The sequence below is a fragment of the Rattus norvegicus genome, chromosome 1, assembly GCF_036323735.1.
Source record: "Rattus norvegicus strain BN/NHsdMcwi chromosome 1, GRCr8, whole genome shotgun sequence".
Classification (NCBI taxonomy): Eukaryota; Metazoa; Chordata; class Mammalia; order Rodentia; family Muridae; genus Rattus; species Rattus norvegicus.
Genome location: NC_086019.1, coordinates 203,801,531 through 203,822,394, shown reverse-complemented (window position 1 = coordinate 203,822,394; position 20,864 = coordinate 203,801,531). Strand labels below are relative to the sequence as shown.

General features: G+C 52.9%; 2 protein-coding genes across 4 annotated transcripts in view; one reads left to right on the top strand and one right to left on the bottom strand.

Annotated features, from left to right (window-relative positions):
• Positions 1 to 9,272: 9,272 nt before the first annotated feature.
• Nkx6-2 (NK6 homeobox 2) lies at positions 9,273 to 10,813 on the top strand. Its single transcript, NM_001107558.2, has 3 exons — positions 9,273 to 9,916; positions 9,998 to 10,170; positions 10,364 to 10,813. The coding sequence occupies exons 1-3, from the start codon at positions 9,511 to 9,513 to the stop codon at positions 10,616 to 10,618; spliced, it is 834 nt and encodes a 277-aa protein (NP_001101028.1). The 5' UTR covers positions 9,273 to 9,510; the 3' UTR covers positions 10,619 to 10,813.
• Positions 10,814 to 12,359: 1,546 nt separating this feature from the next.
• The window catches only part of Inpp5a (inositol polyphosphate-5-phosphatase A), a 190,360-nt gene continuing 181,855 nt past the window's right edge, over positions 12,360 to 20,864 (bottom strand). For 2 of the 3 annotated variants that reach the window (XM_006230486.4, XM_063269679.1), the window contains exons 13-16: positions 17,003 to 17,114; positions 14,602 to 14,670; positions 13,792 to 13,828; positions 12,360 to 13,656 (exon numbers count right to left, since the gene is read on the bottom strand). In XM_006230486.4, coding sequence (XP_006230548.1) covers positions 13,583 to 13,656; positions 13,792 to 13,828; positions 14,602 to 14,670; positions 17,003 to 17,114 — 292 coding nt within the window. In that variant the 3' untranslated portion in view covers positions 12,360 to 13,582. Of the gene's footprint in view, positions 13,657 to 13,740; positions 13,829 to 14,601; positions 14,671 to 17,002; positions 17,115 to 20,864 lie in introns of all 3 variants that reach the window. The other variant, NM_001108923.2, reaches the window with a different exon arrangement.

Genomic DNA, 20,864 nt, shown 5'->3' with positions numbered 1-20,864 from the left:
GGGCCAGTGTATCAGGTTTAAACACCAGGTCCCCTAGTTCAGACTGCCTCCTTCTGTGAGCTCTGCTCAGGGCCTGGCTACCACCTTCCTCCAGGTCACTGGTTGCCGAGTGCAGAAGCCACACCACCTAACTAAAAAGTATAGACAGAGTCACCTGACACTAGCTTGTGGCCAGCAGGCCTGGGAACTGGGAACAGCAAAACAGTCTCAAAACTTCCCCTAGGGCATCAGCTCTGGGAGAGACACAGTATACCCACATTCCCCATCACACACATAGCCTCTTGATTCTGCCCACTGACTGCTGCGACTTCTAGAAAGAAATCTACTTGGTTAGTGGCCTCTGGACTTGGTTTTGATTTGCAATTAGAGGTTTCAGAGGGGCTCAAGTCAAGCCCGGCTGGCACAAACCCAGGACTTGGCTCCCAACAGGCACAAAGGGAGAGCCTGATGGATCCTTTCTACCCATCCTGCTCATCTCAGTACCGTCTTCCATGCCCTACTACCTCCTGACAGCTCCCTTTCCCTGGAATTCAGAGAACTTTGAACGTCTGCCCCTGTTTGGTCAAATGTACACATGGTTCCTCAATTTGAAGCTCACAGAACATTGCCCAGTGGAACTTCTTTCAAGCCATCAGACCCATGGCCTTTTAGAAAGGTCTCAGGGCACTCCCAGAGCAGGACACTACAGGGCTCTCAGACTGAGCACCCAATATGGTGCTCCCGGGGTGAGTCCCATGCTGTTCCTGGGGTGAGTCCCATGGTGCTCCTGGGGTGAGTCCCATGGTGCTCCTGGGGAGAGTCCCATGGTGCTCCTGGGGTGAGTCCCATGGTGCTCCTGGGGTGAGTCTCATGCTGTTCCCGGGGTGAGTCCCATGGTGCTCCTGGGGTGAGTCCCATGGTGCTCCTGGGGTGAGTCCCATGGTGCTCCTGGGGTGAGTCCCATGGTGCTCCTGGGGTGAGTCCCATGGTGCTCCTGGGGTGAGTCCCATGGTGCTCCTGGGGTGAGTCCCATGGTGCTCCTGGGGTGAGTCCCATGGTGCTCCTGGGGTGAGTCCCATGCTGTTCCTGGGGTGAGTCCCATGGTGCCCCTGGGGTGAGTCCCATGGTGCTCCTGGGGTGAGTGTTCAACAGTGTAACCCCACCCAGTGAAGCTCACTCACACCCCAAATCCCAACTCCCCACAGACCCAGGCACCAAGAGTGCTCACCACACTTCCCCACAGGGGACAATCTTCATGAAGTCCCCTGACAAAGCTATTGGGGGAAGATAAAAGTGTCAGGGGACAGCTTTATTCATCCCCTTCCCCATGACTCAATGGACTGAAAAGAAGGATGGTCAAAAATGACGCCACGAGCGCAGTCACCTCTGCAGGGTGGTCTATCAGGGCTACGGACACGGGCAGGGATACCTTGAGGTTGACCTGTCTCGGGCTAGGACAGAGGTGTACAGGGTTTCCCCAGACTAACCTCATCCCACACTCAGCTTCCTAGGCTCGAATCTGGACAGTTCACCTCTCCCCCTCATAACTCATTCTTCCTCCTTCTGATTATGCTTCTACTCATAGGCCAGGAATATCCTCTCTATGCTCCTCACTTCACGTGTGTATTTCCTTCTTGTACACACACACACACACACACACACACACACACACACACACGCGCGCGCGCGCGCGCGCGCCCAAGTGCACAGAGAAATCTATGGCTCCAGAAATTGGGTCTGTCTGAACTTCACCTCACTCGAATCAGTCTTTGAGCTTAAACAAACGCGGCGCTTCCAGGAACACTCTGACAGGGCCTGATCCGTCATGGCGAACGAGACACGTGTCTTGCACTCATTTCTGAAGACCTGGCTGGACTCTTACTATTTTTTATTAACAGAAGTGACGTGCACCACCAACAAGAAAGCTCCGTGCTGAGCAGTCAGGGAAGCTCAGGGCTGTCAGCCCACCAGTCCCGCAGGACACCTGCCTGAAGTGTGTGATGCTCTCTGGGGCTTTGAGACCTCATCAGGGTAAATGCTGTTCACTTCACAATGAAAGACATAAGCCTATTCAGGGGAGCATTGAGCATATTTTTAAGAAATGGCTTGTCAGGCGTGCAGTTCTGCTCTCCCCAACTTGGCACACTTGTGGGCACTTCTGTTCACACTCGGAGCTGTCCTGTGATGGTGGGCAATTGCTGGCAGCCTCTGAGTATGAACAAGTGTGTCCACTTTGGGTTAACTGGGGTGTCTTCCTTGAGGATAACGTGTGACCTGCTTTAGTAATTGTCATGTATTCTCAGTGTCGCAGGACGGAGTCTCCACCATTTTTACCAACTGACCAGAGCCCCGGAGGAAGAGCAGGGTAGTGACAGTTGATGACCACAGGGTTTTTGTTCACATCCTTGTCGATTTCTACCCTTAATAATATGTTGCCACACTCAGAACAAATGGCCCCTCCTCTGCCAGCGTCCTTAGTCATAGAACACTATCCTCTTGGTGTCATTCTAAGGTACATTGCACTCACTCTAAACTCACTTCTTTGCTTAGTGCCCATCATCACGAGGAAGCACCCAGCAAGGCCCCCATCCCTGTCTAGCCAGGTAGGAAGGTAGACAAAGCCTGGGGAAAGAGTAATCCCCAGCTAGAATACTCAGCCAGGGACAATTGCCCCTGGTCCTCCTCATCGTGGACATGGACAGCTGGGACTGCAGGGAGCCGTGGGCCAGGGCTTTGCACGAGGATGCCCACGAGAGACCTCCCCAAGCCGCTTAGAGTTTGACTGCTTTAGAAGGCACTGACTTTGGCAGCAACTGAACCTCTCACCAGCAGAAAGATACCTCCTCCAGAAAGCCCTCCAAGAGGGCTCGGCTCCTGACTGATGCATGCCAAGAGCTCCTCTGGAAACACACACACACACACACACACACACACACACACACACACACACACACACACATACACACACACACATGCACGCACAAGCACACACTTTACCATTTCCCCCAGCTGATCCAATCCCATCCCTATACCACAGCAGTGATGGCCAGAGCATTAGCCTTAACACAAATCTTTTATCAGGCTCAGCAGTCAATTAGCTCATGTGGCACGTGGTCAGAACCCCTGGAGGCCCCCAGAGAGAGCTCATTACACTCGATTGCACATCTGTGCCTGAAAGGCCCCGGGGAATTAGCTCTGCACTGTGATTTACAGCATCTTCTCTTTGTCCTTCCCTGAAGGAGACACGATGCTTGAGCCCCCCTCCCAGAAGAGTTCACCTTGGGTGGCATGCGACGGTCTCCTAGAAAGCCGTAGCCTTCTCCACCTCCTGGCCTTTGCAGTCCTACAGCTCCTGGTGCAGGGCCCTTTTGTGACTTGGGCAATTCTGCTCCCTGGTTCCTACCTTGCTTCCCACTCGGGCTTCTAGCACACAACAAAGGGTGGGAGAGCCCAGGTGCCCAGCTTGCCTGGGTACAGCTATGGAGGAGCTAGGTCCAGGGCTCTCCACAAGAGAAGAACCAGATAGTTTTCAACAAGCCACAGGAGTAAAAGGGGCTGGATACCCAAAGCCAGAGGGGAGAGGGCTGGCCCACGAGATGAGGTCAGAGCTCAGTTGTGTGTGGAACAAACCCTCATCTCACGACACACTCATGAGCATTCAACTGTGACCTCAGCAGAGTCATTAGCCATTGGTTCATCCAAGCTCCTTGAAGCTTGGTACCTGGTGGTGTCAGACCTGGTTTGGGACCGAAGAATCAACTGAATAGGGCCAAAGTCCAAACAGCAAGCATCCCAGAAATGTTGGAACCACCAAAGATTTTCATTCTCCCAGAGAAAAGCATCCATTGGGAGTGAGGGAAGCCTTTATACAGGCACCTTGTAGCAGCCACAGGGACCAGAAGATTAGAGTTCCCAGTGCTGCCAATGTAAGTCAGACACAGTGTGGATGTGAATACCCAGCATCATTCTTGGACACAATGAAGTGACTTCCTCCTAGCAGAGTTGAAGCTAAGCAAATGGAAGCTTTTTGATACTTCTGTACCAGAACTCACACGTCTTAGAAGCCACCTGCATCCTTGCCCCTGCCCTGACCATCAGCTGGGCCTGACCAGGGTCAGCAGAAGACATCGTAGGAGTCCTGGCCAGCCTCTTCTTTGCACACAGATAGAAACTTCCTGGTTCCTGGATGGCCCTTGGCTGTGTGGAGACACACAGAGGCAGTGTGCTGTACCACACACGTCCTTGAGAGGACCCTCCCACTCTCTGTGACTGTCTGACATTTGGCTCCTTGGTCATTGTTCAGGCCATGGCCTGGCACCACTTTAGCATCCTAGGCATCTTAGTGAGGTAGTCGTGAGATCTCTGCAGCCTCTTCCCCATCCACTGTCCGGCAGGACAAAGCTAACTCCCGAGCAAATCAGTTACCCTCTTTGAGGTCGCCCCCATGCACAGCCAAGCAGGCCTCTGTGAATGAGTCCTCTGGGAAGTCGAGAAGACATGGGGTCTTCTGCCCTGTCCTCGCCGTTGAGACAGTTTCTTCTCCCAGGACCTCAGTGAAAACATGATAAAGAAGAACTTCCCAGTCCAAGGTCTCCCCCCACCCTTTCTGGAAAGGCTGCTCCTGACAACCTGGACTGATCTGCATACCCAGAAAGCTGTAGGAAGACAGGCTTATGATAGAGACCAGCACCTCTCGCAGTTCATGTGCCTGGAAGAATGTGCCCCAGGCCCCCGCTGCTGCAGAACAGGCTCCTGGCAGCTGCTGGCAGCAGTTTCCTTCTGGAGAAGTGGAGTCAGTTCATGTAGAATCATGAAGGAAAGTGGATGACAAGATCTTCAGTTCATTACGTTTCCCTGAAGCTGCTCCATACATCAAAGCAGAAGGCTCATGGGGAAGAAAACTGGGGTAAGGTGGTGGATGGAGTGAGCCCAGGATGGGACTCATAGAACAGAGGATGCCTGGTCAAGTTCAGCAAAGCTGGATGGTCTGGAGAAAGAGCAGGGAGCCCTGGCCTCCATAGCCAAACTCAGAGGTCTCCCACTCCCCTGACAACTGGGTCCCTCCAGCCCTTCCTGCTGCCCTAGTGGCTTCCTGTCAAGAAGCAAGGGGCTGATTTTCATCCTGCCTCAGGCCCTATTTCTAGACTACATCCAGTTTCCTATTTTTTGAGCCCCATAGCAACATGTGTGCTATTCCAGAGGCCTCCCTCGGTGCCTGCCTCCCTGGCTCAGTTGAATACCAGGACCTTTTCCCAGCTCCTCCCAGAACCTCCCAGTTCCTCATCCTCCCCCCTCACTTCCCTTTCACCAAGGTAGGTAAGACCGAAGGTATCAGACGAAGCCTCCATATGATGTTTTGGTTTTGCAGTGAAACAGTGCCTTGTTTGTAGCCTCAGCTCTGGCTGCCCTAGTACTTGCAATGTAGACTAGGCTGGCCTTGAACTCACAATGATCCTCCTGCCTCCACCTCCTGGTTGCTGAGATTAAAGAGTTGGCTACCACTCAGTCCCTGGAACCCTTTGGAACTCACTGTTCTGCCATAGAGTTTGCTTATTTAATAGCATTTATTCAGTCACAGAATACGCAGAACATGGGCTCTGCATCCACAAGGGTCCTAGAGTGGGCAGCAGGGACCCTAGACTGGTTCACACTAGCCTTTACTGGAAATGGTCAAAACAGATGGCAGCAATTGAGCAAGTGGGAGATGAAAGGTGCCCCAGGACCTCCACCCCCTCCCTCGGACCAACACCCTCCTCTCTTTCAGAGGCAGAGTCCTCTGCTGCTTCGGGCAGGGGTACGACACTAGAAGACACTAGAGGTCGCTGGAGAAAGGAGCATCCATTTTCCCAATATGTTGGCTTTCAGCAACCCCAGAACAATCTTCAAAAGTCCCAGAAACGGTAAAGGGCGCTCGCACGAGAGCGCACACCAGGTTAGTGGATCTTCACGTCTGGACCTTTGTACCTCATCTCTTTCCTTTTATCCCGAGCCAGATGAGTGCTGTCCCGGAGTATGGCATCTGTACTCAGTGATTGTCTTGTGCTGCCTTTTCTCCGCCTGCCAAGCAATCCCAGTCCCAAGTCTAGAACTGTTGAGTCACTCACAGACATTTTGAGAAGCGTTCACACCTGTGCAAAGGACAAAGCTACTGATGGGCTGCCAAGACAAGCGAGCCCAGGGCTGAGCAGCTGGAGCAGTGCTAGCCAACAGCTTTGAGGATTGGGGTTTCACTCACGGGTGAAGGCATAGTTAGTGTCCATAGTATCTAGGTGCCTGTCAAGTTTGCAAGTCACTGTGATAACCTGTCCCCTCCCACAAACCCTCTGACAAGGTGACTTCTAGGAGACATCCTTTCACTCTAGGTGTCTCTCCCCTGATTCTCCCCGCCCCGCACTACTCCTTAACAAAATTCCATTCACCCTTCCCATAGCGGATAGGCGACTAGGAAGGAAGCCATAGATAGGGCACTCACCCAGGGCAGGACCACTAGACACACAATGGTGCACAATAAATATACACAGACTAAGTGAAGTTCCGGGTGGAGAACAAACGGTCCTCCGACCCCAGCTAAGTTGATCTGTAGTCCTCCTCAATAGAGATTTTCTTTAAAACCTGGAGATGGCGAACCTCTCCACAGCCACACCTGGAGGAGACCCCAGGATCGTACCTCCGTAGGCGGGAGGATCTAGCGTCCTTCTGACTAATTGGAGTTGGGGGAGGGGGAACGGAGCTCGAGGGGGACATCACCTTTGGCTCAACCCAGAGGGCAGAACCTGGGGGCCGCAGAAGGAGCTCCTGCAAGTGGGAACTCTGAGGAAGTGGCTGTTTAGCCTCTCTATTCTTGCTGACTGTGCTGGGAAAAGGAAATTTAGTGCTAGCCTTTTTAGGGACAGGAAATGTTCCCAACGCGCTAGGCAGGACGGAACGCCAGAAGAGAATGTCGCAACTCTATCCTTCAACCCGCACTCCCCCTTCATTCATCCGGTTTCCCTGAGTTTCTGATCCTAGGGAAAGCAAGACAATGAGTGTCCAGACAGAACGCTACACCTCTCTGGACTCTGTGGGTTTCAGATGCAGCCGGAGTGAGCCCGTTAGTGTACACAGATCCAGGGCCACTGGAAAAGAACAGGGAGCGAAGATCTCTGGATTGCCCAGATTTAAGGAGGTCTGGACACGCCTGCGAGAACAGCCAGGGTTCGAGCCCAGAATTGCGGCACTCCTTCCGCCTCATAGCCCGGGGCTCTGTAGCGTGTGAAAGGCTAGAGCACACCTACCCTGTCTCGCAGAGGACCCGCGCTCTTCCTAGTCGGTTCGTTTGTTCCCTGTCCGCTTGCCACGGTGAAGTGGGGGATTTCAGGACTTCTCACTCCGTCCCGCCTCGCATTTTCCCGCCCCACCCCCATGTTGCTCACAGCTCTGGGTCCCTCAAGAGCTGGAGTCCCTGGCCTCCCGCACTGTCTTCCGCGAGTCCAGAAAAGTCCATACTCTACCCAGGGGCTGTCCTCTCCATGGCCAGTTCCTCGGAGCACACGCGGTCATAATCGAGGTGGAGCGAAAACGAAGCCAGCGGCTGGTCTAAGGGATCCAGGAAAGCCCACCAGAGATCCTAGCTTAGAGGATCAGTAGCTTAGAGGTCCAGAGGGCGTTGTGCTCTGCGCTGGAGGGAACTGATCCTTAGCTCCGTTGCGGCTGCTCGCTGCTCGCTCCCAAATCGATCCTGAGAGTATAGACTCAGCCTAAGAAGCCAGTACACTGAAATCTCTAGGCGCTAGGGGCCACTGCGTACGGGAGGACGGGTGAGAATCACATGCGCAAGGTCTTTCAGATTCCAGATTGTGCAGAAGTCAGGGGCGACCACAGCACTTGATCCAGTTCCCGCCATAAAGTGCCTTTCCAAGCCTTGACCTAATGGACCCGTGGCGTAAAGACCCCGACACCAACTGTTAAAAAACGAAACTGAACTTCTAAGAGGACCAGCAGGAATGGACGTTAGGCCCCTACATGGAACCACAGGGATCACTTTCGTCCGTAAGACAAAAACCTTGGGGACCAGGGCAAAAGGGGAAGTCGTTATTAACAAACTGCAGAGGGCCTCTGCCTAGATCGCCAGGACAGGAAACAGTGGATTGTGTTCCCACAGGTTGTATCACAATCAGTACTAGGTATTATGAGATTAACAGTAATCACTACCCAAGAGGAGGAAAGAAATAAGCACCAGCGTGCTACTTTCTCGGATCCTGCCTCGCGCCGCTCTAGCCGGCTACAATCTCAGCAAATCTACGGAGTGAGAGGCCCCTGTACTAGAAAAGGAATTAGAGCCTAGTGGGCTCTACAGGCCGGTCTATAGCCTGTGCTCTGCCCTCTAGACCGCAAGCGCACACCTAGCTGAAGTCAGTGAGTGTGGGGATCCTTTCGTTTTGGTTCTTGAATTCCAAAACCGCTGCATTCTGGGCCTCCTCGCTGCCTGAACCCTCGCTCAGCCGCGAGCAGGAGCGTTCTGGTCCTGAGCTCAGCTGGGCTCCAGTAGCTTCCTCAGTGAATGCATAATAAGCATACAATTTCGAAGGGAAGGCCCGGCACCTCCCAGGTACCCCAAACCAACTTCAAGGATTTCAGAACTGCGAGGCAGGGCAGCATGCTGCAATAGGCTGTGCGTGTGTGTGGTAGTAGGGCCACCCGCCTTGCCCCATATTGCCTGGAGCCATCTGTTGGCGGATTTTGGCAGATCTGAGGGAGCCAAATCTATCTGGTCCCTAGACTCCACCCTTTTTCGTTCAGAATCCACCCAGAAAAGTGACACCCACAAATTCACAGCAGCCCTCAACACCACGAGCTGGGAAGGCTAAGAAGTTCCAGTACGGGTCCAGGATGGAGTCTCCTGACTTGTGGCGTCCCGCCGTCCCAGGCTCTTCCCCGAACTAAGCATACTAAGCTTGAGCTTGCGGAGCGGATCTTGAAATCTACATTCTTTCGGTCGATAAAATATGTTCTCGTATTTTTTCCTGATTTTCCCATTAAAACCTTTGCCTAACTAAACTCCCATCCAACGGGATTTATTTCATCTCTAGGGAGATAAATCAGGGGGCAAATTTACAGCCCCGGAGGCACCTGCCTCGCTAATGGGCCCTTCATGGAGTGCATGGCCCGCGGGGGCGCGCGCAGACGGGCCGGACGCTGGCCAATGGCCTGGTCGCCAGTGCCTACAGCCAATCAGCGTGCGCGCCGCGCCCAGGCCCCGCGGTTATCAGTGCGTCCATCCCGCGCGGTGCGGCTCCGACCTGCCCCGGAGCCACCACCGCAGCCGCCCCTAATATCCCTGCCTTCTTTCTCTCTGACCGCCGCCCATTCAGCGCAGCAGCCGTCGGTCCTCTCGCTTTCCCGTGAGGGCCGTCGGCGTCCGCTTGAAACGCGTTACACGCATCCCAGTGCAACCGGCGCCCATCGGCGCCGCGCGCAAACTTCCCGAGCCGGCGGGAGCGGGCGGTGGCAGCGGGGCCCGGATGGGCGCCAGGATCGGAGGCGGCGGCGCCCATGGACGCTAACCGCCCGGGCGCGTTTGTGCTGAGCAGCGCGCCTTTAGCCGCGCTGCACAACATGGCTGAGATGAAGACGTCGCTGTTCCCCTACGCGCTGCAGGGCCCGGCGGGCTTCAAGACACCGGCCCTAGGCAGCCTTGGCGCGCAGTTGCCTCTAGGCACTCCGCACGGCATCAGCGACATCCTGGGACGGCCTGTGGGAGCAGCGGGTGGCGGCCTCCTGGGAAGTCTGCCCCGTCTCAACGGGCTCGCCTCGTCCGCAGGTGTCTACTTCGGGCCCGCAGCTGCGGTGGCTCGGGGCTACCCCAAGCCGCTGGCGGAACTGCCTGGGCGCCCGCCCATCTTCTGGCCCGGGGTGGTGCAGGGCTCTCCCTGGAGGGACCCGCGCCTGGCCGGCTCGGGTAAGTGGCCCGCACGGGATTCGGTAAGGACAGGGGGCTGGGCGCGGGCCTCGGACTGCGCTCACCCGCTCTTCTTCGCAGCCCAAGCCGGCGGGGTCCTGGATAAGGATGGCAAGAAGAAACACTCGCGGCCGACTTTCTCTGGCCAGCAGATCTTCGCGCTGGAGAAGACTTTCGAGCAGACCAAGTACTTGGCAGGCCCAGAGCGCGCGCGGCTTGCCTACTCTCTGGGCATGACCGAGAGCCAGGTGAAGGTGAGCTCGAAATGGGCCGGGGTCCAGCAGTATTGAGGCGGGGCCCGGAGTCCGTGTCCTGCGAACCGCGGGCGAGCGGCGGTTCGGCTGAGGCCGGACCGCGGAAAGCGCTGGCTCCAGGCGGGTCCGGAGTGCTAGTCGGGTGAGGGGAGCCTCGGTGCCCGCTTGATGATCCCTCCCCCAAACTCCCCAGGTGTGGTTCCAGAATCGGCGGACCAAGTGGCGCAAGCGGCACGCGGCAGAGATGGCGTCGGCTAAAAAGAAGCAGGACTCGGATGCCGAGAAGCTGAAGGTGGGTGGCTCAGACGCGGAGGATGATGACGAGTACAACCGGCCCCTGGACCCCAACTCCGATGACGAGAAGATCACGCGGCTTCTCAAAAAGCACAAACCCTCGAACTTGGCGCTTGTTAGCCCGTGTGGCGGCAGCGCGGGGGACGCCTTGTGAGGACGCGGCCAGGCCGGAGAACCCCGAGAACTGGGACTCGCGGCATACCCCGACGCCAGCCGCCCAGCCGCAGTGTGTATATATATTTTTACAGAATAAGTTATAAAGCGGACGTTGGCGCGGCCTCGGCGTGAGGCGCGGAGTGCGGGGTTTGGGCCGATCACTTTGTATAATCAATAAATTATTTAACACGTCCGCGTCGGAGCCGTGGCTCCCAAGGCTGCACATCGTCTTTCTTCCGTACGAAGCTGGCACCAGCGGGCGGGCAGGATCCTGCAGACCCCACCTAGCCTGTTCTCTGTGGGCGCCAGAGCCTGGCGCAGGGGGGCGCGACAGTGCTTGATGACGACCTGGGGCCCGTGTGCACATTTGGTTCAGAGGTTGAGCGCATGGTGGCGGTCCCAGAGCGCACGGTGATGGCAGCTTACAGGAGCACAGTGGTAGTGAGACTGAGGATGACCAGGCCATGAGAAGGCACCTTCAGCCGCCCCGAGGAAGGGAAGGACACCGCAGCTCAGTGCTTGGAGGAGCCAGGCCAGCAGGAAACTCGGTGGAAGAGACCCCAAAGCAGGTATGATTTCTATTTTCGTGCAGATCTTTTAACACATTTGAAGGGTAACCCAAAGTTCAGCAAGGCTTGTCCTATTGCAAGCAGCTAGCACCCTCACACTATTTCTTTTAAAAGTATTTTTCTTTTTCTCTTGGGGCAATAAGTGTGCTCTTACTATGCATCCATGTCCGGGTTGGGGCCAAATCAGCACTGTTCTACCATAGGTAGTGTTGTCGGTGATACTTTGTAATAATTATCCTGTTTAGTCAGAATTCTAAAGGTTTTGGATATAATTAATTACTAAACTGTGGTAATAAGGCCCGAGTGGGCTCTGCACCCTCGCTGGCTGTCAGTCTTAGACTTTTATTAGTACAAAGCAGGGTTTTAAGCAGGGCTGCAGAAATCATGTGAATCCTGCCCAAGCGCTCACAGTCTTCAGCCTGTGTCAGCAGCCCTGACACCCACCACTGGTTTCTCAGAGGACTGACAGGAGGCCCCTCAGCCAGGGTCACTTCTACCTGAGCTAAACCCATAGGTAAGACCAGTGGCTTATGCCCAGGCAGCTAAGCGCCTGGTACCCTCTCCATCCTAGGACCTTTCAGGGCACAAAACCCCATCTTTAGCCTCATACAAGTCTACTCCACACTCCACAACTGCACCTTAAAGCAGTGAACGCAATGTGCAACTTCCACATTAAGCTAATCATGACAAGACTTCTCTCTGTAGGGCATTTAAAAATATTTATTGGAACCATGAAAGCTTAACTCTTTGTCTTTTGTGCAGTGACTCTAGTACCGAAGTCAAATGCTCCTTTTGAGTCACTGGCTTTCTTTAAAAGGAAACAAGGTTTTTATTTTCCCTCCTTAAATGGGGCAATGTGTTGGTTCTGTGTGGTTTCTCAGCCAAAGTTCAGAGCAGAGAAATTTTGATAAAGGTTTTGAGCAAAGCAAAAGAAAAGCTTTTGTTTCATTCATTTAAAAGTGTGAGGGAATAGCCCTTTTCCACTACAATAAAAAAAAAATGTCCTGGAGGTGATTTTTCTGAGGGCTTGGTGCCCTGTGGCAGAACGGGACTCTGAAATTCCCAGAATCAGAATGGGCCAGAGCAAACAGGGCACAAAGGAGGCCGCTCCTGGCACTTAGCATTTCAAAGGCACGGGAGAAGGAAGCAAGAAGACAAAGCAGCAGGAACTGTTTTCACCATGATCAATTTTATTGCTTAGGAACCGAGCAGTCACTTCCAGAGGCCTTCGAAGGAAGGACCCACAGCTGGAACCCACGGAGGACAACCGCTTCGGACATGGCACATTGGCAAGCAGCGACCATGGCAGTCACAGACCCGACCCTGGCATCAAGGACACAGGCTGGCCTTGAGTGATTTCTAGGGAAACCGACGTTAACTCGCGCCTCCGCCCCATCCAGGAACTGTAGTGTTCAGAAGTAAATCAATAAAAGCACGCTGTGTTTCCTCAGCAGGCTCCGCAGGCACCTTCCGCGGTTCTCAGTGCTGGGTGCGAGTCCGGCACAGGCTGTGCCCAGCATCACCGTCGCTTTTCTGCCGGGTTTACACACAGCCCATGCTAGAAGCAATCTGTGGGAAGTGGACGAGGCTACTTCTAATTCTCCCACAAGATTATGGTTTTAATGTAGGCTACTTGGCACCATAAAACGGTAACAAAAGACAGACAAAACGGTTTACAAAATTCTTAAAAGGTACACCCAGGCTAGCTATAAACTTCACATTCAGTTCTTAATATTACACAGAAAAAGGCAGAAGAGTGACAAGCTGCTAGTCCAGGCATACCACAGGGCCCCTCGCCCTGGGCAAGTGCTAGGTCTTGTCTCAGGAACAGGTGCTGACTGCTGATGGACTCGCCATTCAACTAGACTGCGGTTCTGCCTGCTCAGGACACTCGTGCACTCATACTGGAAAGTATATTCAGCATAAGTTTTGGTAAGATTTATAAATTATTTTTAAAAAGTATATATTTATATGTATTTATATATAAAAATGGAAAGCAGCTGCAGTGTGATTCTCACGCCACGTAACATGGCAGGAGAGTCAGACCTCGGGGCCTCGGGCTTGAGCACAGGGCAGTCTTGCTGCCTGGGCTAGTGCCCGGCACATTCCTCCTGGCAGAGAGGGACGCTGGACACCTGGGGCTCTAAATGGAGAAGCTTCCTCCACAGACAATCATTAAAAATGGAAAACTGTGAAGTCTAAAATACAGGCGCTCTGCTGTCTGTTAGAGTTTTGGCAATAGGACTGTGGCTTGATTAAACCCAATATGTCTACAATGTCACGTGACAGACACGACAGTGAGGTATGTGAGGCTTTCCGGAGGTCCGGAGGCTGAAGCGAAGTGTGGGGCCGGCCTTCTAGCAGGTGATGCTTGGGCGGTTCCGATGCAGCTGTTAGGAGGATGAGTTCGATACACTGCTACAGGGAGGTCTCTCGAGGATCCTCTCATGGCGCTGGCACCTCTTCCCTGGAGTGGAATTAGTAATTTGTTAAAGGATCAAACACACTGGGAAAAGCTGCAGAAAGGAGAGCAAGGAGGAGCCATATTTACCACCACGTCACTGCACGACACAACACTTGTGTACATGGGCGTGAGGTTTACCTGCCCCGGGTGCGATTCGGAAGGCCAGGAACACCGGCTGCAGTGGGAGAAAAGGGGAAGGTCAGCATGCCCCGGTTGCTGCCCGCCCACCGCTGGGACTCTGGGCCCTGATGTCTCCTGAGCATCTGGAACTGAGTCCAGAGGCATAAAGGCCAGTTGTGTACAAAGCTCAGGCTGTCAGTTAGCCTGCAGCTGGGAACTGAGGCTGGGCCATGAAAGGACCCATATAACCTCTTTGAGCTTGTAAGGAGGGTAGGCCTCCAGACAGTTATCAGTGTAAGGAACTATAGAGAAAGGACCAAACGCCAAGGGCCATATGCACCCATGACTAGCGTACGTACTGTCCCTAGCTCAGAGCCCTGGGCTATGGAGGATGTGGACTTATCTAATTTGGCCAGGATCTGTCACCTGGCCTCAGTATCACTGGAGACTGTGGCCACTCTGAGGTTAGGGGTGGTCATCTGTATATGGTCAGTGCACACCTGGTCCGTGAGACATGCATCACCACACTCTCACAGATGTGAGCTCAGCACAGGAAGGCCAGGGACACAGTCCCAGTGTCTACTGAAGCAGCAGCTGATCATCACCAAGACATGATGTCTGTCTTATACACTGTGACATTTTCTTCGGTTATGACTGATAATTTTTCTCATGCTTACCACCCACCCATCCTTTGGTAATTTATTAAAGCTAAATTAACTCAGATCAACGTTGCTTGCTTAGTAAAGCCAGTGTAAAGAAGTTGCCTACCACTCCCTCCCCACCCACAGGAGTTCAGTCCTTGGGCCCCAGAAACACTGCACAAGTCACCTTGTGGTCTCCCATGCAGACGTTAGGCCCGATGTGGTCGTAGGTGGCAACCTTCTCCTCGCTCTCTGACTGGAAGCAAACAGAGAGAGGGGGGTGTAGGAAGGCTGAGGCAATCTGCAGTCCTGCCAGGAGGGACAGGCAGGGGCTTCAGGGTATCCTTGGGATCAGAGAGGTTGAAGGAAGGCCTGGGGGCCTTACTACATCTCAGCATGTGGCTGGCTCTTCTGCTGAGAGGAACCCTGCTTCTAGAGAAGACGGGGGCATGTCAGCCTAGAGGTCAGGACTCCCCAGGCCTCCTGTGCCTACCCACTAGTCAGCACAGAGCCCCAGGCCCTGCAGTTAGTGCCCTCCGAGCTTCCTTTTAAGGGCAAGCCCTCATGTGAGTAGCTCATCGGTTTCCCATTTCTCCTATTTACACCTGCTTCTGAAAGCCTGCTTTATTAACCTAGAGCATGCTGTGTAAAGCCACCTATGCATATTAATTAACTGCTCCAAGCACTTCCTGGCAGACCCCTGGCTTTGGGTTTGAAGACAGAGGTTTTGTCAATGCTAATCAGTCAGTCAAGTCTGACCAGTCTGGAGTTTTATACCTGCAGATGAAACATCTATGACGATAAAGCTAAAACTGACTTATATTTAATGCAGTAGGAAGCTTAAGGTCAGATTTACTTTCCAGCATGGTCGCCTGCCAGAAAGTATGAAAACATAACCTTCAGCACCACATGCATGAACACTCGCCCATCTTTCAGGAGCATGTGGCCGACTCCTCGGAAGTGGGGAAACATCCATCAAACGCTGCATGGTAAATTACAAAGGCAGCATGAATTCGTGGGTTTTCAGCTGCATAGTCTTTGGACAGATAAACAAATTACAGAGGGGCTCAGACAGGACGCAGGCACAGCTCACTGAGCATTCGTCACCGAGGCTCGCAGGCACCCTGCCGCCTGGTGTTTTAGGACTCAGGAAGCAGAACAGAACATGATGAGGGCAGCAGCGCATGGCATGATGGATGGTACTGGGGAGCTACCTGAGGTGCTCTGGGGTGGCTCACTGTGGCAGGAGACTCCAGCCCTGCAGGCACAAACCCCTGAAGGTCCTATTCTCAATGATAGAGGACAGGGCGTGGTCTGCCACTGTGGCTCTGAAGTAGGCATGCCGGGTCTGGAGATCCATAGATGTGAGGGCGCATTCCCTTCAGGAGCTGTAGATAGGCCCACATGGCCTCACAGGTTCCTGGCAGCCTTCTGATCACTAACTTAAGTGCACTTATCTTAGGGACTTTACCATAAGCTCCACTTTTTATAATCTTAACTGGTGGATGACATAATTTCTTCTGTCTACCTCAGTCCCGAGGAGAGGCTGAGGCTGCCTAATTCTTTTACTTTTGTCTCAAGAGGGCCAATGAGCAGGCCCAGGTCACAGACAATGTCGCTTCAGGTTCCCAAGTGGGCTTTCCTCAGAGACAGCATCGAACTGGGGCACATGCCCCATTCATGAGGCTAGAAGGTAGAGTTGTGTGTCAAGACTGCTGCTTCTGGCCAACATCCTTTCTCAGTTCTGGCATTCCTGCCTGAAAACCCCTCTCCACGGCCAGGGCCTGAACACCATCTGTACCCAGCATGCTCTGGAGTGCGGTTGTGAAAAGTCTAGCATCTGGGGGGCAGAGCCTTAGGTATCGGATGGCAGGCCTATCCCACAAGCTGGAAAGGGGTTCTTGAGGAGTAGGTGTGTGTGTGACACAGGGACAGCCTGCAGCAGCTCATGAGAACTACGATGCAATCTAGGGGTATGGTGAAGGTGGGAACCCACAAGAGGGGCTCCCCTCCCCATCACAGCTGCAGCAGTAGGGATGGAGCAGCAGAGCACACACACATCCCAGCCTCCTGTTGGCAGCCAAGGGCCCACAGCCCAGTCTAACTGTGGCTATACATATACTGTTCCACTCACTGCTCCTGCATGGGTCTGCCCTTTTCACTGTTAGATCTGCATGGATGGGGCTGAGAGATAAGTCAGTTGATGACACTTTTTGAAATATGCAATTTACATATAAAATCTGGAAACTGAAAATAATAGGAAATCTGAAAACCCTCCCTTCATCTGGTCCTGCTGGGCACAGCTGTTAACTGTTCTTGCTTTACATAGCTTGTGGGTGCTCCCATGAACCCCCACAAGAGTTCCACAGAACACCACACAATAACTAACTGTTAGACCTTGCTGTGACCAGGGTCTTTGTGCTTCTAGAGAGATGACAGTGCAACTGCCTGTACCTAAGTGCTAGCTGAGAGGTGACTAAGTACTTCTCTTCTACTCATCTTACAATCAGCCAATCAACTTAGTGCTCTATGTAAATGTCCCCAGGCTGGGTGGTCCCTTCCTTGGTTAGCCCGTGGTTCCCTCTTACCTTAAGAACCAGCTCCTTGGCAGACAAGGACATGAGGATTCGATCACACCAAGCGGGGCATCTCGTGTTCATGTACTGTTCTCCCTGGCTGGAGTCCTCACTGTACGGGTAGCTGTGGAGACACAGGAACAAAGTGTTAACTACACTTGGGCTTCAGCAGTCCTCCAACTCTGAAGGAAAGGGTGTGCTGCTATCCAGGAAAGAATGCACATAGAGAGGTTTCTAGAATATAAAGCCTAACTTGAATGGTAAGTGATCCCATCAAAATTAGTTCTCCCTGCATGCACCTATGTATTGCATGAGTCAGGCTGGCTGGTTTGTATATATCCCTTATTTATGCAGAGGCCTCTGTGCTCAAGGTGCGAGTTTGTGGAGAGGCCACCTGCCTCGTGTACCTGTCATCCTAGGAGACCTATCAACTCAGCATCCCTGTACAACCCCACTATACACGGCACACTTGCTGGACTGTGCTGCAGAATGAACTCCATGTAGGCCTGGCTTGGAGAGAGCCCTTTCCAGCATAGCTTCACTCTACATGGTTTTCGGACCATAAGACTCTCTGTCAAAGTGCACTGTGTTTCCTCAGGTCAGTCACAGAGCACCGTGCTTATGTTCATGTGCTTCTGCTGACTTCAGCTGAACAGAGAGTGACTTACATTCCATCCTGCAGCTGTCAGGTCACCTACCAGCTGGTGACTGTGGGAAGGGGCTCATGCTACCAACAGGCCTGGCCCCACTCCCACTGCCCTCAGAGAGCTGAGGCGCTTAGTACCTCTCCAGACCTCAACCAGCTAAAGCTGGCAGATGCCATGAGACGCGTGTGTCCTTCACAGAGACCATGGCTTTGTGGCCCATGTTTCTCAGAGGATTATCACTTGATTAAATTTACCTCAAATTAGGCTATAAAGCAAAGCCTTTGTAATTCATTCATGTAACATTATCACTTTAAAGAGTAAAAATCTCCCACACTTTTTTTCAGAAAAAGCAAATGTCCAATTTGTACACTGGTGACAATGACCTTGTTCAAGCACTCCTCAGTCCACCCAATGGGCTGTGAGTGAGAGGGGGCACCTCACTGTAAGCACAGACATCAGCATGCCCACTCTGAGCAGGTTGTAGACTGCAAGATGGGACCACATGGTCTTCCTGGCAGAAGGTCACCTGTTCTCAGTCCCTGCACTGCTTTTAATGTTGGACACACAGCACAGCAAAGGCATTAGCATCAAAGGCAACCTAGCCCAGGAGCATGTGTATCACAGGAGTCTCACTGAGGACACACCAAGGATGACCTTGAACTCCCAATCCTCCTGCCTCTACTTCCCAGTTGTTGGGACAGGAAGTGTGCATCATCATGCCCTGTTCTTAGCTCTTACAAGTCATCATCTTATGTCTGACAAGAGCTCTGACACAATTCCCAAACACAGGTCACTGTCCCTGGACACCCTGCTGTCCTGGAGACCTTGCTGGATGCTCTACCACTAGTCCAGGCACAGAGTCTAGTGGAAACACTAAGCTCTAGGTCTGGGGATTATAGGTTACTTCCCAGTGAGTCTGTAGATGTGAGAGTTTGTCTCTCAGGCACAGTGAATACCAGGAGAGCTTGTGTAGACCTGTAAAGCCAGGACCGTTAAGAGGCAAGGAAGAGCCCTCTGTCAGTGGGGGTGGGACCTGTAGTCACTGATTAGACCAGGCTCCTCCATGAGTTACAGAACAGCTGGAGAGACAGAGATTGGGCATCACCCCCGACTGCCTACACTTATCAAACTTGAGTTCCATGTTCCCTTGGATCCTATGGGTCTCAAGGTAAACTCTAGCTGCTACAAGGGAGTGCCTTCAACTCCATAGCCTGAGGTGTTCTTCAATACTCAACGTGTAAAAGCAGGAAGTTCTGATCCAGGTAGGCCTGGGGAGGCCAACATGGGGTCTGTAGTCTTTCCACCTTCTTAGGGGCTTCTCAGCTGAATGTAAGGTCTGCATGAGGCTGATTAATGCTGGCAGGGCTGTGCACGCAGACTTATCTGGAAGCAAACCCAAAAGGGTGGGAGGAAGGGCAAACCTGCCCTATCTCAGCTCTCTACAGCTCCCGGAATATTCGTCATAATTAATTGCAGTGCTGATAAAATTAACAATTGTCCACCTGTGCTGCCTCCACGCTGCCTCTCTTCCTATTCGCCCCTCAAACTCTGTCAGGATGTGGGCAGTGGCCCTTTGCTGGCTGTTTGCTTGCAGCCTGGCTCATGTGACAAGGCTAGGCCCAAGATCTGGGCAGGCCAGGCTTGGATAGTGTTGCCATGGCCCCCATGACCACACTGTGGGAAGCACAAAGCCTGTTGTGTTTGAGAGTCCTAGGGTGCAGGCCTCGGGTGGTAGGGAGAGGAAGCCAGTGTGATTCATGCCTTTGCTTCAATTCTTGGCCCTTCTTGGACCAGGGGAAAACAAGCTAAAGGAAGTCGTTAGGTAGCACTGAGGCAGTCCTCAGAGTAGGGAGAGCTATGCCAGGCAGGGGCCTCTCTGCTTCCACCTAGCAGAAGGTCACCTGTTCTCAGTCCCTGCACTGCTTTTAATGTTGGACACACAGCACAGCAAAGGCAGTAGCGTTGAGGACAACTTAGCTCTGTCGTCTGTGTACCACAGAGCCTCACTGAGAACACATCTGCATGCACAGAGGTTTGGAGACACAGTGAATAGATATTCGGTTTCAAAGACACCAGCTGCTATTAAATGCCTGAAACAGGAGTGGTAAGTGAGACTACAGCCAAAGAAAATGAATGGGGCATCTCGAATCATGGCAACTGTGAAATGCCATGCTTAAGTAGAAGACCCTAGCAGCTGAGGTACCCGGGATGGCCTGGTGGCCGGATGTCAGAGGCTGGAGCCTGCCCCAGCTCCCTTTGCTATGGTTTCAGGAGCAGCTTGCTCAGGATGGTTGTAGAGGACCACAGGTCGCAGGCATGGATTCTCTGTCTGTTGGTTCACTGACTGTCCCATGCTGCATGTACTCTGTGAACCAGGACCCAGTGATAGACCAGTTCCATGGCTTCCTTGCTTCCTGACTATGTTCCAAATGATAAATATAAGACTTGTTTCTAGATTTTTGGCAAATGTAACCAATGCTACTTCTAATGCTGAACCTACTGGAGGTGAAACATCCATGTTATAAACATAGGTGTTCTTTAAAAACATTGACCTTATGTTATTTGTTTGCTGAGAGTGGAGCTCTTCCAATCCAGTGTTCTCTGAGTAACCCAAAATCTAATCTGTATAGCACTTGAACTGCCCCTTCAAGTTAAGCTTCGTATTGGGCAAAGTGCACACAGGACAGAAATTCATCAGACGATCCCACCGAAGGTGGACAATACAAAGCGGGTGCATCAGTAGGTCTAGCTGGTGAAGTGCACACAGCTCAGATAGCAGAGGTTAGGTTCCTCAAGACACAGTAAGAGCTTAGGAAGTAGAAGTGAAGACAAGTGAACACTCCGTGATAAGGCAGAGCCCTGGAAGGGGGGTGGGGCTGCATGTGGCAGCCTCATGCCTACCCAGTGTGGCCTGTGCCCTCGAGGATGCACAGAAGCTGCCTGGTTTCTGACACATGCAACCTGGGTGCTCAGGAACACCTTGTTCTGCATGAGGGTAGTCACATCTCAAACAGTCGGCAAGCCTCACACAGGTTCCTGACCACTTAGCCATAGGAAACAGAGCTGAGGTAGGAGCTCTAGACCTCGGGAGCTGCTTTTGGAGGTAAGCAGAGCCAGTCACTCACAGTGGCTCTGGGGTCAGTAGAGCCAGCATATATTTTACATTCACTCTACCCTCTAGGCATCATGGTAATGGGAATGCAGGGACTCTGGGAAGCCCCAGGGTA